Source organism: Poecilia reticulata, linkage group LG2, assembly GCF_000633615.1.
Source record: "Poecilia reticulata strain Guanapo linkage group LG2, Guppy_female_1.0+MT, whole genome shotgun sequence".
NCBI classification, from domain to species: domain Eukaryota; kingdom Metazoa; phylum Chordata; class Actinopteri; order Cyprinodontiformes; family Poeciliidae; genus Poecilia; species Poecilia reticulata.
In genome coordinates, this window is record NC_024332.1 from 30,737,410 (window position 1) to 30,753,084 (window position 15,675).

A 15,675-nucleotide genomic window follows, 5' to 3' on the forward strand; every position below is an offset into this window, starting at 1 on the left:
CAGATTAAAGTGTCTGTTGAAAAATTCAAGCTTTATCAGTTTCATATTTCTGACACAGTTCTAACTCTAATGCACACACTGCAGTGCAGCAGTTGGCGCTGATCCATCCACAGCTGATTTGCCAGCTGCTTGAAAGGTGAACAGGATATATTGAGTACTGAGGTTATTTACAGCCTCGAGAATTTACCATTTTATCACAGAGAGAATAAAACCATGGAAAAACACTCATACCTCATGGCAACATATTAACCTCATCGTCATATTCTCTGCACTCTTCATGAGCCATATCGTGGTGCCCCTTAGGATCAGGGTGGCAAGCCACAAAACCACCGATTGGAAAGAATAGATCAGTTACAGTGTGCATGAAAATGTTCAGCCTCTCCTCATGTATGTCTTGTTTGCTTAAAAAGGCCAAAGTTTTCCTTAAAAATGACTCAAACAAAAATTTGCTTTCTGGTCCTTTCAGGTTTATCTATGGCATTTTTGCTGCTGCTCCTAAAACACTGTTTCATGCATCAGTTTATACTAATCATGAGATGGAGGAGTTCTACAATCTCTGCTTAGTTTTTTTTATTATTTTTGATTGGGTCATGTGTTGTAATATGTCATAGGTTAAATAAAATGTAGAATTTGCAAAATAAGAACGTCTGAAGAGACATACATCAAAAGACTTGCAGCTGTAACTGCAGCAAATGTGGTTTGAAATGTGATTCTAGTTTTTATTCTATGTATCGGCCTTAACCAAATTACCAACACTGATATAAGAAGTAAAGAATAAAATGAATGGGGAAAAAAAATGGTGAAGGGCTGAAAAACTAGTTGTCTGTTTATCTCTTGAGCTGTTTCATGTTTGAATGATTTTTTAGTCAGTATTAAATAACACAGCAAATAATAAATGTATTTTAAAAATAGTGAAGTAGTGCGCTGAACAATAATAAAAAGGAGTAAAAGTTTAGAGAAAAACATTGACAGACCTTTAGAAAGCATTTAGAAGAATTGATTAAGACCACTAAGTCAGGCTGTTTGGAAACAAAAGAATAAATTCACGATTCGAGACCTTTGCACATTGCATTAGGAGACAATTTGCTTTCAGAGTGAATGTCAAATGATTCAGATTTAGCTAATTTTACAGCATTTAATTAAGCTTTAAGAAGGTTTAAGGGGGGGTTCTCTTTATACTTCCTACTCCAAAATTGCACATCTTATTTTATTTCTTCAGCGTTTCGAAGAACAAATCATAAAATAAATGTGAAAATGATTCATCTCATGAAAAGATTTCTTTAAATAAACATGAGAGTAACAAAGTACAGACTTAAATCTGTTGTTTTAAACCGATCACCTCTTCTGGCAGGCTGCTGCTGCAGTCAGTGCTTCCTTCACTTTAATTGTTCAAGCTCCTCCTACAGGCCGACCCGAGTATCAGATCCAAGCAAGGCAGAGTCATTATTACTACATATTTTCACTGTACTGGTCTTTAAGGTTAATTATATTATGCCAACTGCTAACAAACGTAATCCAGTCATTTAAAAATGAAAAAAAGTGCTTCAATCCTTTGTTTCTACTGCGACTTCAAATCAAAGTCAAATTGTTTCTAATGTCAATTTTTGAAAACATTTTATATTTAAAGATTAAAAAGAGGCTTTGTAAGAAATTAGTTATATTGTATTTTCAAGCTATTCAGGGGCATATGAAAGGGCATTCTTGTGAATTATTTTCAACTATGCGTTAGTGTCCAAAGAGTATTTTCACCAGCAGGATGGCAAAGAGCGCTGTTAGGTAAATTGCATTTTTATGTGTGGAAAGATTTTACCTTTCAAATGACTAAGTACCTATTAATGAAGCTGTAAACACATTATAATAATAAATAGAAAGTTATAATGCATTATTCAGTGAATGAGAAAGGTTCAAAACAGCAACAGCCTCACCAAATAGTGAGTCTGCATCAGTGTATGAACAGAATCCTGAAACTGCTTGACACCTGCTGTTTAGAAAAAAACAGTTTGACCTCACGTATTTCTTCTGTTATTTTTTTTCTTAGTTTTTTTGTCACACTTAAATGTTTCAGATTGTTAAACTAACTTTTATACCAGACGAAGATAACCCGGAGCAATACAGACTCCTAATCATGATTGAATTTAATGGAAAAGACAATCTATCCAAGCCAACCTGGCTTCATGTGGAAAAAGTTATGCTTTGCACCTCCTTGTTAAATCATGAATTAACTGTGATGAATCACGTTTCTTTGCGCTCAGTTTCACTTGCCACAGACCAGCCTGTTTGATGACATACTTAAACAACCAAAAACGTACTTAAAAAGGCGTTTTCTAGCTGCATGTAATAAATAAAAAAAAACAATACATCATGTTTCAATCCCAAAAAAAGATCAAGATGAGAAACAAAGACACTGACATTACTAAAAGGTTTTAAGGCTTTGTGACTCCAGTTATTCATAAACAGTAAAATATGGAACAGCGGGGAACCTTGGAGTGTCCAATCTATCAAAAATATTCCAAAGGTGAATCAAGCACTAATCCAAGAGTTACACAAGGTTCCCACAACAGCATCTAAAGCACTGCAGACCTCACCTGCTTCAGTTTAGGTCAGTATTCCGGATTCGACAACATGAAAGTACTGGGGGGAAAAATGGCATCCATGAGAAAGATCCCAGGAAAAAAAAAACATGTCGACCAAAAATAACATGAACACCTGGCTCCTAGTTATAGAAAAACACATTGATGATCCTCAAGACTTTTAGTGAAAATGTTCTTCGAACTGCGAGACAAAAGGTTCTGTGAGATTTCATTTCATCTGGAGTAAACTAACAGCAGTTCAGAAAAATAACATGGTGGTGGTGTGATGACTGGAGCTACTTCACTTTTTCAGAACCTGAAAAATTGTCTGCAGCAATGGAACTGTAAAGTCTGCTGCTGTGAAAAGGAAGATATCCAGCCATCAGTTCTTGACCTTAAGTTCAAGTGAACTTGGGGGCTGCAGCAAGTTAGGTTCTCGAGTGGCCTAGTCAAAGGCTGGACAAATTGGTAGAGACTATGTAGCACGATCTCTAACAGGATGTTCATGCTCAAAGCTCTCACATTGTCGCTGAATTAAAACAAATCTATCAAAATCCCTCCACACTGAGTTCAACCAGTTATTAGGCTTAGAGGTTAATTAAAGTTACACATAAGGAAAAGTTGCTATATGTTGTATTTCCCCTCTAATGAATAATTAAAAATTAATGTATTTACTGAGGTCTTTTTTTTATCAATAAAATTTAATGTGACTAAAAAGTATAAAAGGAGAGTTAATGCTTGTCTAAACAACAATCAGTTCCTCTCAGTCTGCAGAGTTTGACCCACATATTTCACATGCTGCAGTTTGTTTGTTTGTTGTTGAACACATTTCTGTAAAGAAATAAAATACCTGCCTATTATTTTCCCTGGAGTGGCGATTAGTGTCACCATTCCTCTTCATCCTTCTCTTCTGCAACTTGACAGCATGCTGTGTTTAACTCTGGCTATGTTAATATGGTTAAGTCAGGAAATGCATAAGCTACACATTTTTAAAATAAACTTTCTGCTTGGTGTACATCGTCAAGCATTTCCAGGTCAAAAAGTTTGAGCACAAGAGAAGTCATGAGTGATTGGTGTGAAAGTGTGCGTCTGAGTCTTTCACCAAGTTAAATCTAAAGTTATTAAAATAATGACTCAAGCTCGAGTCATGGGACTGGAGTCCGCACCTCTGTCTACTCATTTTCCATCTTTTTAAACATCTTGATTTAAAGATGAATATAATTCAGTTGCAAGATGAGTTACACCATGACTGAATAATCATGGGGAAATGAACATAAAAATATTTGTGTTTGATTAAAGAATGACAGAGCGGATGGGAAGCTGTGGTATGTGACTCTTGTGGCTTTGCGGCATAATAAGATTCATATTTAATTCAACACAGACAGAGTGGCAAATGCTATTCACAAAATACATTAACACATAAGTTAGGAGGAAAGTAAGAAGTGGTAAACTAAAGAAAGAATTACGCATGCGTTTCTTCTGCTACACACACATAAAGAGTGGCATATAGACACTGAGGGGAAAAAAAAAACAGAGCTGGACTAACAGAGTTAATAAAAGCTCCTCGTGATGGTACCCTGCAGTTCTTCCACTCACCGGGAGAAACCACTCGGCAGAGGCACTCACAGACAGGTCACGCTTGCTGGTTTCCTTAAAGGTCAACTCATCTACTTAAGAGGCTCCAATTTACTTTAATGCACATTGTCCAAAAGAAGAAAAAAATAAAAGCTGAAAGAAAAGGAAATGACAAGAAAGAAAAACATCACAGCATATAGCTGGAATATTCTCAAGCGTGTCCTTTTCTTTCCCAACTACGGCTGCTCTTTGTTCTCGGCGGATGATTGGATAAATATCTGATTTCAAAAGGAATGAGGACTGATAAAAATGGTCGTATGGTTGTAAAATAAACAATGTCTTAGATGATGGGCCAGAGTGCAGCCGCCACATCATCAGCAGTGCTCTAATGACCTTCTCTACAAAACAAACTTCAGTAAGCACAGCAGAGAAACAGTCTTCCAGACAGCTTACCGACAGTGGGGGAAAGAGGAGAAGGCCTCTTGACAGAGTCTCTTGTAGATGCCATTCCCTATCACGCAATGCCTCTCAGTCATAAACACATGACAAATACAGCCTTAATCATTTTTTACGAGCGGGGATGTGCAGGGGGCAGCGCATGTCTGGAGGGGAGAGGGGAGCGGTGATCAGCAGGCGGCCCCCTCTGCACAGAGGAGAGGGCTGTGTGGTAAAGTCTCCTCTGGAACATCACTCGGCCAGCGCGCCTTTGATCTCCGCACCGCAATTACGCCAGCATCCAAATGAGCGTGGAGTCGCCTCTGAAACAGACTTCAAACATGCGCATGTACGCATTCTCATACACATGAACTGTATAGGATTGGAGCCATGTGCTCCTCTCAACAGTAAATGATGTTCTGTCTCCAGCAGAGAACCTGAGGATGAAAGGAGGCCTTGCTCCTCGTCTGATCCCTCCATTAATGATGGCTTGCTAAAGCTAATACTGTGTATTCTTGTCTAAACAAGGGCAGCTTGGTTTGTGGTTCCCATACTCCAAACGAGATGATCTAACTCGGTTCTTGCGGCGCAAGTCGTTAAATAGGCAAATGTGCTGCACTAAGACATGGCTAAATGGTCAGTGGACGCGACGACAAGGGCAAAACCGATGTTTTCTAGGGTATGTTGCTAAAATTGACCCAAATCTCTCTGGGAAGCATGCACTCAAAGACGCACTTCAAATGAAAACAGCTCTTGGAGAAAGACAGGAACCTGTTGGAATGGCCTGTATGGGCGTCCCAAAAAGTCACCGATAAAATTTGCCTAATTCTACGATCCGCCGTCTTTTCCTTGGCACATTAAAGCTGAGATTGCAATTTGTCTTGCTGTTTGCTTTGAATAGTCCTTAACCGTATCATCATCTCAACTGCGGCGGTGGAAAAACACGGGAGCATGGCGACAGCCAAATGGCAGTCTGGCGTCTCTGCAGCAGACTAGCTGCCATTAGGGTTGAGAGCAGCATTTATTGTACAATTAGGGCCAGCGAGATCTACCTGTAATCATCTCCATACAGGTGTGAGCTCCTCTCTGGACAAGGGAAGTGACTCATCACTTGTCAAACATCAACACTTTGATGTCAGCATTGTTCATCGCATAGCCCTCGGGGAAGTGCTACTGTGTGCCTGTTTAAAGTGCTGAACAATTTATGGCGTTTTACACCTTTAAAAAAAAAAAGAAAAAAAAAAGAAACACACACACACACATGCAAAATAATAATAAAAAAAAACTATTTTCGCTCTGACGACGGATGTTCGTCTTGTCATGAATCATTTGATTTATGAGCTCTTCCTCCTCCCCCTTTCTGACAGTTTTACATTTGTGACAGGAACATTTGAACAAACAGTCATAGATAAACAACTTCTCTCGTGTTAAAATGCTGTCAAGCAAAACTCCCAAAATACATTTTTCACCCATTTGTAAACCTGACACAACAAGCCTGGAGGCTTGTTGAAAAAGTGTAATAACAATCCACACGGTCGGTTCTGTGGACAAAACAGCTGTTGTGTAGGAAGGTAGCCATCCAAACTCACACTAAACATTTAGGATTATAACTTTTGCAATGTCCTTTATAAGCCTAGCAAGATGACTGATCACTTTTGGTGAAATAAAGTATAAGTTATTGAGTTTGTTTTTGTGGCATTGCAGAAGTTTTACAGGATTGCTCTTTGTGATACCCAAAATGTTTCAAAACCTTTTGGAGAAATGTGATGAAAGTTTTTTCAAGATTCCATTCTACTTTTGTCAAGATCAAGAAAGGTTTCCTATAGATCTGGTAGCTATGTTTTCAAAACCTCTGAAAGCTTTTGAGAGTTCCTCCGTAAGTTTTCTGTGAAAGCCTCTTGGTGCAGAGTATGAGGAGAATCTCCATCAAACTCTCAAACCTTTAATCAGCACAAGCTTGTTTTGTTCCAGTTGGAGAAGCGTGATAACAATCCATATTTTAATACTGTAGATGCTTGAGAGGTAAGCCTCTCTGAACTATAAGAAGACACAAACTGAAGATTGCTGCTTTTGCAGCATACCACAAAAGTTTTACAAGATTCCAAATTACTATTTGAGAGAGCTCAGAAACATTAATTTTGTGATATTGAACATCTTTGTAAGATTCTCAAAGATACTCAAGAAACACTTCCAAGAAACAAAGAAAGAGCTATATTGTCGTAATTTCTTTTTAGCTTCAACAGCTATTGCTATTTTATGGGCGTGTAAATAACTAGAACATGAAAAAATGATTAAATGCAAAAGAATACTGTGCATTTTTCCCAACGTATGCAATCAAAATGCTTGTTATTTCTTCTACATAAGAAGCACAGTGATAAAAACAGTTTTACATCTAAGAGTGAGTTGCACACTATAGATTAACTTAAGCGAAATAAAAACCACATAACTTTTCAGTTTATTGTACTGTACTGTTGTGAGTTATTTAAAGACGTCCCATTTTTATTTCCAGTACAGTTTGCTTGCTTTTCTTTTTCCTAAACACTAAAAGTTTGCTCATGTTTGTAGCAACTATAGCAAACCTGAATACAACCGAAGCTCAATTTTGTAAACTTGGTTCCATTTTGAATTAAAATGAAACAAATCAGAAATACATGGGCTGATTTTAGATTGTCAAGTAACGATGTCACAAATATGTTTCTAATATGGAATGAACACCAGCTAAACGTGGTTCTAGTTTTAAGTGCTGGTTGCAAAAACCTTTTAGAATTTTGGCTATTTTGCTATATAAAGTACTATTGGAGGTAAAATAAATTGATAGAAGCTGATTAATCAAGCTGTGTATTTGCTGGGCTTCTCTCTCAATGCTTGCCAACTTAAGTTTTAAAACAATTACCCTATAAAAAGTGATGGCTGATGCTCCTTTAGTAACTACTACATGACTGCGCATGTTTAATTGACTAAATATTTTTCCAAATAAACTAATTATGGCAATTTTCTCAGGCTCTTCTTAAGGCAGATCCCTACAAGCATTTCCATTACCGTTTTTTTTTTTCCTGTTCTTGTACTGGCTCCTTTTGTACAGTCAGAGCTAAGTAGGTGCTCCATGTTACATGAACAGCCTGCAGTTCATTAATGGCCCATGGGCATGGTCAGACGTGTGACTAGAGCAAGCAGAAACACAGTCGCTGCCATTTTTTTTTTTTGAACTTGCAACAGCAGAGAAGAGTGAGACTAAAAAATCGTCCGGAGCAAGCAGAAAATGTAACCATTGGTGCAACGATGAGAAAAGTCTGTGTCATTTGCACGGACTTTTCTGTACGAATGACAAGATGTTTGTCGAAGTAGCAGAGAGAACGGCAACCCAGGGAAATAACCGCAAATCATGCTAAAAAAAATAGCAACAGCACAGACTCTATGGCCTTCATAGCTCACTCTTCTTCTGTTGTCTCGAAAAAATAATGACATGCATTGCTATTATGCAATTATGAAGAACAACACGAGATGTAGGACATCTGTAGGTGTGGCCTAAAGTCTCCGCCTCCAGGAGGAGCTCCCGTCCTACAGGTATTCCTGGGTCTGTGGAAACAACTTTGGAGTGGAGTGAACTGGGGTCGAGCAGAGCTGCGAATATCCGCAGCTGTGCTCGTAATTATTCTTTTTTGAAAGAAAGGGAAAAATATAGGAGTCTTTATTCAGCCATCTCACTGGCAGCGAGCAGCAACCTGTGGAGTAGGAACGCCGTTATGCTCCACAAAGCTGGGGAAATGAATCTCATGTTTCTCTGCTCCTCAATGAAAATACTTGAGGCCAAAGAAACTGGGTGATAAAAAAATCCTGTTGGTCTTAAAACTAACTTTTAACCAATCCATGCTTATGTGCAACAATACACAACAAGACGTATCCCCAACTCTTCTCACCTGTTCTCCAGCAACAGGTGACAAAATGTGTTTTTTGACCGACAAGAAGCTCACACTAGTGTTAAAAACCTTATCTTCAATCCATCAGCATTACTAGGCTCCTGGAAAGCTAATTGAACAAAGTTCTGTTTCTCAAAAGTGTCATAACAGTTTATTAGGAATAAAACATGCGTGCATCTGTTCATCACGGCCGCCTGAGTCGTTGTGTTGAGGCGTGGGAGTTTCCTAGCAGTAAAAAAAGAAAAAAAAAAACGCTTGTAAAGCAAGAGCGACAACATGTGAAGACAAACCCAACTATTTGGAGAAAAAAAAAAGCCTTCAGTTAGCTTGTGTCACTATGATTCATCGCCTCGCCTCCAGATGATATTAATCACTTGTTTTGGCTTTAAATGTACACATGCTTGCTTTGTCACTGGAAGCACCTCCTCTTGCTTTGATATCGCATGGAAATGAGAAATTTCGATGCAAAATGAGGACCATGTGCTTGTGTGCGCTTAATGAATTGCACAGTCTGGGGGCTGCGGTTACGGTTTGCAGATCTGGATGTTGTGTTGGGAGTTTTACTCGTTGCCACCTCCAGGCAGAATCCATCTCAAAGATGTGACCGTTTGCGCCAGCAGGAGACTACAGTTGGCCTCATGTGCCGGCAAACGGATGCACGCAGAGGGAGGCACATGCATGTTCTGTAGCTGATTGCAGCATCAGTGGAAAAGTTAGTTGAAATGAACACAACTCCCTCTATAAGAAGAGCGCAAAAGCTCTTTGGTGGTGATTAGTGAATGCGGCGAGTCTGCTCACGCCCTTCTTCTGAGCACTTACCATTTGTTCTTCCTCCTTATGTAGTCTTTCTCAGAAAGATTAACGAGGTAGATCATTGGTTTAGACGTCAGAAACAAGTATTTGTTCAGCACATCGATCTGTGGAGGAAAGAGAGGCGAGTTCTGAGAATCTGAAACTTTCCAAAAGTGGCCTTTGAGGAGAGCACAGACAGCGACAAATGAAGCCAAGTGAAATTATAAGCTCTGCAGGGGGTCAGCGAGGAAGAGCCTAAATCAAGATCAGACTGGCCAGATGTCATTAACTTGCACAAAAGTTAGATTTAACAAAAAAAAAAAAAAAGAAGAATAAGAACATGAATGTGGAAGATTTACTTTCAGGTCACATAAAAAGATCGTCAAGATAAATCACTTTAATAAATTTCATTCACATCAAAGTCTTACCTCCTTGTCATTCCAGTCGTGATAGTAGCGGACGTGCTTCTTTTCATCCATGACCCAGCTCTTTATTTTGCACATAACGTCCTGTTTGGGGTTGAAACAGAATGAACAAGAAGCCATTAAAGGAGATGAAACAGAATAAACCCAGCAGGGTATGGGGTAATTATTTCCTAAATGCATGGCATCCTGATGCCAAAGGGAACAATGGCTTGAGCTCGCATTCAGGAGCAGGAGTGGCCCTGCTTCGACAGGGGAAGGCAAGAACAAGACCCCTTCCTTTAAGCCCCGACAAAATGCCTTCTGGGGTGTCACTCAGCTCCGCCGGGACTGTTTAATGAAAAGGAGAGACAAAATTGGAAAGAGCAGGGGAACTAATTGGAAGTTGGTTAGCAAAGGTGTAAATTATTGGTCCTTCCTCGGGCACTTTACGGAGCGGAGTCATACTGAATAAGCACTTGTGAGGTGCGGCGCTAATTATTCACTGTTTCTGAAAATATTGAGCATTTACCGCGACGTACGCCGCATTCATTACTGACGCACTTGTGGGCTGAGACCACAGGCGAGACTGGGTCTTGACAGGATCTGGAAGCGGAAAAGGGTGGGAAAAAGGGAGGGGGGTAGTTATAAAATTTGTAATAAAGAAATTGAGCCTATTATTGTTGATCCAGCCCCGCAGAAATTAGCGGAACACACTCTTTTTGTTCCTGTCAACTTGACCTCCCCCTTCATATAAAAACTCCCCCACCCCCTGCACCACTCTCCCTGCCTCCTCCTTCCCTCCCCGAACCCTTGCAGCACTTCACAATCATACTCTCTTTTGAAAGAACTGAGGAAAAAAATCCTGCCAGAGCCTCAATTACACAATGGCAGAAAAAGCTCCACACACTGACCCCCAGCCAGCTGCATTCACTCTCTGCACATCTCTCTCTGCAGGAATTCTAAAGGCCTTTTAGTCAGGCAGCCAGAGTGCAGCCAGCGGGAGAGAGCGCAGGAAGAGCTGCATACACTCCGCCCGCGCCGGCCCAAGTCTTCACAGAGAGATTAATCATCTGTGAAATGGAAACAGCAAACGGCCGGTGACACGGGCTGAACCCGCTCCAGGTTTCCCTCATCAGCTCGCAGCCGCCTTGCAGCGCTCCTCTAACAGGCAGGTGTTAATAAAAGGCATATAGGTCCCACAGGGGTCAAACACATACGCTTGCCACCATGGAGCGCCGCTGGTGGGCCGGTTTCTTATTATTGTTTTGCAGAGGAGAGGGATTTTTTTTTTGAGGATCCGTGCGGACTGAAAATGATGGAACGTTGTTTTTGTAAACACAGCGCCGGCAAGAATGGATTTACAACGATGCATACATATGAGCTCTGTGCTTCTGCGTGCACGCACATTTGTCATGGGTTCTCAGCGGAATATTTAATGTACTTTCTTATTATGATGGCAAATATTTCTCCTTTTCTAGTCCAGAAATAAATGTATGTAGACTCTTAAAGAATATCTACAAGTTTTTTTTTCAATCATGCTTTTCTGACTTTTATACTTGAAATCCTCAGGTTTCTGTCTTGCATTCACAATCTGTTTTGTTCATAAAAATGCTTTTAATTCAAGTTAGCATTTTCTTGCGTATTATTTGTGTTGGTGTCCAAATTTTACACAGATTTACATGGCTTTAAAATGTCTTATTGTCTTATTTTCTCCACGACTTTGCCCGTTTTTAAACGATAAAAAGGAAGAGATGATCACAAAGCATCTTCTAGTTCTGCAAAGATTTATCTCAGATCTAGTTCTGCAAAGATCTGAGATAAAACAATATTTTATTGTTTTATCTCACTGTCTTGGAAAATACACACACAAGTAGTGAAATACGGTGTGTTACAAAAGTCTTCAAGCTCACTGGGCTTTTTCACATTTCATCAGGTTACAACGGCAAACTGTAGATCATTTTATTTGTATTTCATGTCATAGATCAATGCAAAGTAACAAATAAATGTGAAGTGGAAGAAAATAATGTGGTACTCAATTCACATGCATACTCCTAAAAAATCATGTGCCTTTAGAAATCAGTGATTTGCTTCTCTGTCTGTTAATCTTTGTGTGCAAATGCTGCTCCATGAAGGCCTCAGAGGTTTGTTAAGAGAACATAATTGAACCAACAGCATCATAAAGACCAAGAAAGGCAGCAGGCAGGTCAGGGAGGCTGTTGAGGAGAGGTTGAAAGTAGAGTTGGTTTATAGAATATTATCCCAAGTGCTGGAAATCACAGAGCATTTTTCAGCCTCTTGTCACAAAATAAAAAATAAAAAAAACAACAATTTGGCATTACTACAGACCTACCAAGATGTGGCAGTCCGCCAAAACTGAGAGGCTGGGCAAGGAGAGAATTAATAAGAGCATGAGCTAAGCAGTTCATTGTAACTCTGGAAAAGACACAGAGATTCACAGCTAGTGGAAAAATCTGTCGATACTCTTAATAGTTGTGAACATCGCTGGAAGAAGAATCGTGTGGAAGAAGGTGCTCTACTCAGGCCCAAGTTGAATTTCTTGACCTACATTCAAAGCAGCATGTGTTTAAAAATAATTTTAAAAAAATAGCACTACAATTTACTCTGAACAGGGCATCCAAAAAGGTGAAACATGGTGGTGGTGCCATGATGCTGTGGGATGACTATTGGAGCAAAATGCAGGACAATCCTGCAAGAAAACCTGATGAAGGCTGCAGAAGACTTGATACTGTGACAGAGGTTCAAAAAAACAAAACAAACAAACAAAAAAAGAAWCACAGCCAGAGCTTTATTAGAATCATTTAGACTTATATGGTGTTACATATTCTTTGGATTTTTAGTGTTAAAAATGGTGAAAAGCCTTTTTTCTTTCACTTCACAGTTATCTTCTACTGTGTGTTGGTCTGCTAACCACAATCCCAACAAATAAAAGTTCAAGGGAACACAAGCAGCCTTGCTCGGCACCATAAAAGTCCTTCTCATTTACATATTACATTTTACTACATGTACTTTGACAAAATAAGGGATTCTTTTCTCATAAAATCTCACGACACAATGATCAAACTCTGTTTCAAATGTTTTGAAAGTTACAGTGCAAATGAGGAGGACTGAAGTAAACCGTACTGTCCTCGTTTTCCTCTTTCCTCTTGTGTCTTGACGCTCTGCTTGGACGGCGATATAAAGACACGCGTGTGCGCCTGCGAGCAGCTGAGCACGTCGAACCCCGGGCTCAGCCTGCGAGGCAATCACACAATCCCCCTCCTGCCTGAGAGCTCGCTGCAGCCCTTTGATGGCCGCCATTCTTCAGAACGTCTGGAGAGGTTCTTCTATAGATTCTCACTTGCCGACGCGTGCGCAACCTTTGACAAGTAATGTAGATTATTTTTATTCATTGCCTAAAATTGTTAGCAATTATGGCAGTAAGCGGCCACCTGCCTAGCCTGAATGGCTCCTGTCTGTGGGGCGTTGGGGAGGGCTGCAGGCTGAAAGGGAAAAAGGATGGTGGCTGTGGGCAAGAGGGGTGGGGGGGATGTCTGAGGCAAACCAACCAGTGGCGGGGTGTCTGCAGCAGGTGAAATAGCCCCCCTCGTTAGTGTAATGAGTGGTCAGATCTGGAATTGGGCTGCTCCGCTGCGAGTGAAAGGCCAAATATATTCCTTGTGCACCAGTCTGTTCCTTCCTGGTCCAATGATAGGTCAGCATCAAATCATCACTGAGTTTGCCCTCCCGGCCTCATTACTGCAACAATATAACAATCCTCATTCAGCTTGATCCGACATCCAGGATGCGGATTTTATTTCCTCGCCCTAACCTGCGTTTTTTTTTTTTTCTTTTTTTTTTTAACCTCACACCTCCGACAAACTGTCATAGATTATTCTAAACATTTACAGTATTTGTAACCCGGTATAGGCATATGTGTCAGCCACTGTATGGCCTTAAACAATTTCCCAAGCTGCTGTAGGAGGATAAGCACGAGCGAGAGCTGTGCCATGATTTGAGTATTACTTTAGATGAAAAGAGCTGTGTGGAAACACTTTCATTAGCCCAGTGCTGTGACCCGGGGTCGGCCGCTGAATAAGTAACACTCTATTAATGATTTCTACAGCAGAAAACCCCTGACCCCTGATCACTTTCAATCTCAGAGAGGGAAAAAAAAATGGGCCAGGGGGAGGGGTAGGGCCTATTGGAGGGAGATAAAAAAAAAAAAAACATACTTTTTTCTCCACGGCCATGTGTGTGGGAGGGTTATTATTTGTGCCTTGCTGTGAGGGGGAGCAAAGGGCCTGCTGGGACATTGACTCACATATTCTGGTTTGAGTTTCTTGTCACCGCCTCTAACGGCCGTCTTCTCCAGCTTGTCGATAATGGGGACGATCATCTCCACATCTTTCAGCCTCAGCTCCTCGTGGATGATCTCGATATCTCGAACAGGGTCCACCGTCCCCTCGACATGGATGATATCCTCATCCTCAAATGCACCTGCAGGGACAGGACACAAACACACACACACACACACACACGCACACAAATGGGGGGAAGAAAAATATTCCTTTATCTCAACAACAATTGTTCTGATTTATGTGAATAACGTGTAATACAGAGCAGCGAATCAGAACAGCAAAATCAATGACATTGACTTTCTGGGATCAAATGTGAAACAGTGATGTGATTCAGCTCAGAAAGAAAGAGAAAAATCATTAGTTGATGCAGAGAATGTGGGAAAAATAGACATCCACATATAAAGCCCTGTGGGAGCTTTAGGAAAGTCATAACAAACACAATCAGGAGTTTAGAAATACAGCCGATACTTATTTTTTTCCCAGCTTTAAACCATAAGAAATGTTAGAAACCAACTTCATGTGCAACAGTACAGTAAGCTCATTTGAAACCCTACTGCAGCAAAACAAGAACGTTACTCTAAGAAATGCAGTGTGAAATTACAAAGTTTAGCTTACTTTAAGAAAAAGCATGTCATCATTGATAAATAAAGGAAAAGAGTCCTAATCTCCTAATCGTGTGCATCTTAATGGTGGCGTTGCTGGCGATTCAGTAATGAGGTTCTGAAGCAGACCATTTAGCCGGCAGCGGGCTCTCAGGACTCCTTCTGGTTCTGTGGCAGGGTGGGAGCAGGTGATCAGAGGGGTTAGCGAGTGCATCTGCCATATGAGAGCGCCAGCCTTTAACGTTAACAGTGCGTCAGGCAGTAAAAAAGAGTCTAATTCATTTGTTAAACCTGAGGATTGTAATACATTTAACTCAAAAACATAATTTTATTTACTTCAGAAAATAGAAAGCAACAGGTCAGAACCCACCATCATCTCAGCTGCAGCCCGTTTTAAAAAAGGCAACTTTTTTTTCATGAAGATATGGAGCTGAATGTGTCATGTTTTCCACTCTGCCGTATCTACGTTTTAAATTATGAAAGGCAGTAGTTCTTGAGTTGTTGCTCTGTTTCTAATAAAACCTGTTCACCAGGCTGCCTGATAGCACTCATTTACATGAAAAAAGTTGTCATCATCGCATTTTGAGAACTTAGTAGAGAAAGACGGTGACAGAGTTGTACACACAGTGGAAAATGTTTGTAAACTAGAGCGACTAGATTAGCTGCTAACGATGCTGAAGCTAGCATCTGCTTCAATGGCTCTGAATCAACTGGCTTTTTTATTTATTTTTAATGCTTCTGAGACACATGTGGTCATCTTCAGTTAATGACTCATTAAAACACAGTTTTAAACTAAAGCATCAGACATTTGTATTTTAAAATGTTACATTTTATGAAAATACATAACCACTTTTGCAACTTTGAGTAAATATTAATCTTACTTAATACATATTATTCTACTTGGTTGTGAATTTCACTCACAAAAACTATATTAGGAATAAAATGGTTTAAATGTTCATTTTCACAAATGGATCTTTTGAATGGCTCTTCACATGGATTCTGAAGATTTGGCTGCCCTCAAA

General features: G+C 40.1%; 1 protein-coding gene across 1 annotated transcript in view; it reads right to left on the reverse strand.

The window, feature by feature from the left end:
* LOC103458345 (obg-like ATPase 1) overlaps positions 1-15,675 on the reverse strand; it is a 53,001-nt gene that overhangs the window by 18,738 nt on the left and 18,588 nt on the right. The window contains exons 5-7 of the mRNA XM_008399047.2: positions 14,015-14,190; positions 9,718-9,798; positions 9,317-9,414 (exon numbers count right to left, since the gene is read on the reverse strand). Coding sequence (XP_008397269.1) covers positions 9,317-9,414; positions 9,718-9,798; positions 14,015-14,190 — 355 coding nt within the window. The remainder of the gene's footprint in view (positions 1-9,316; positions 9,415-9,717; positions 9,799-14,014; positions 14,191-15,675) is intronic.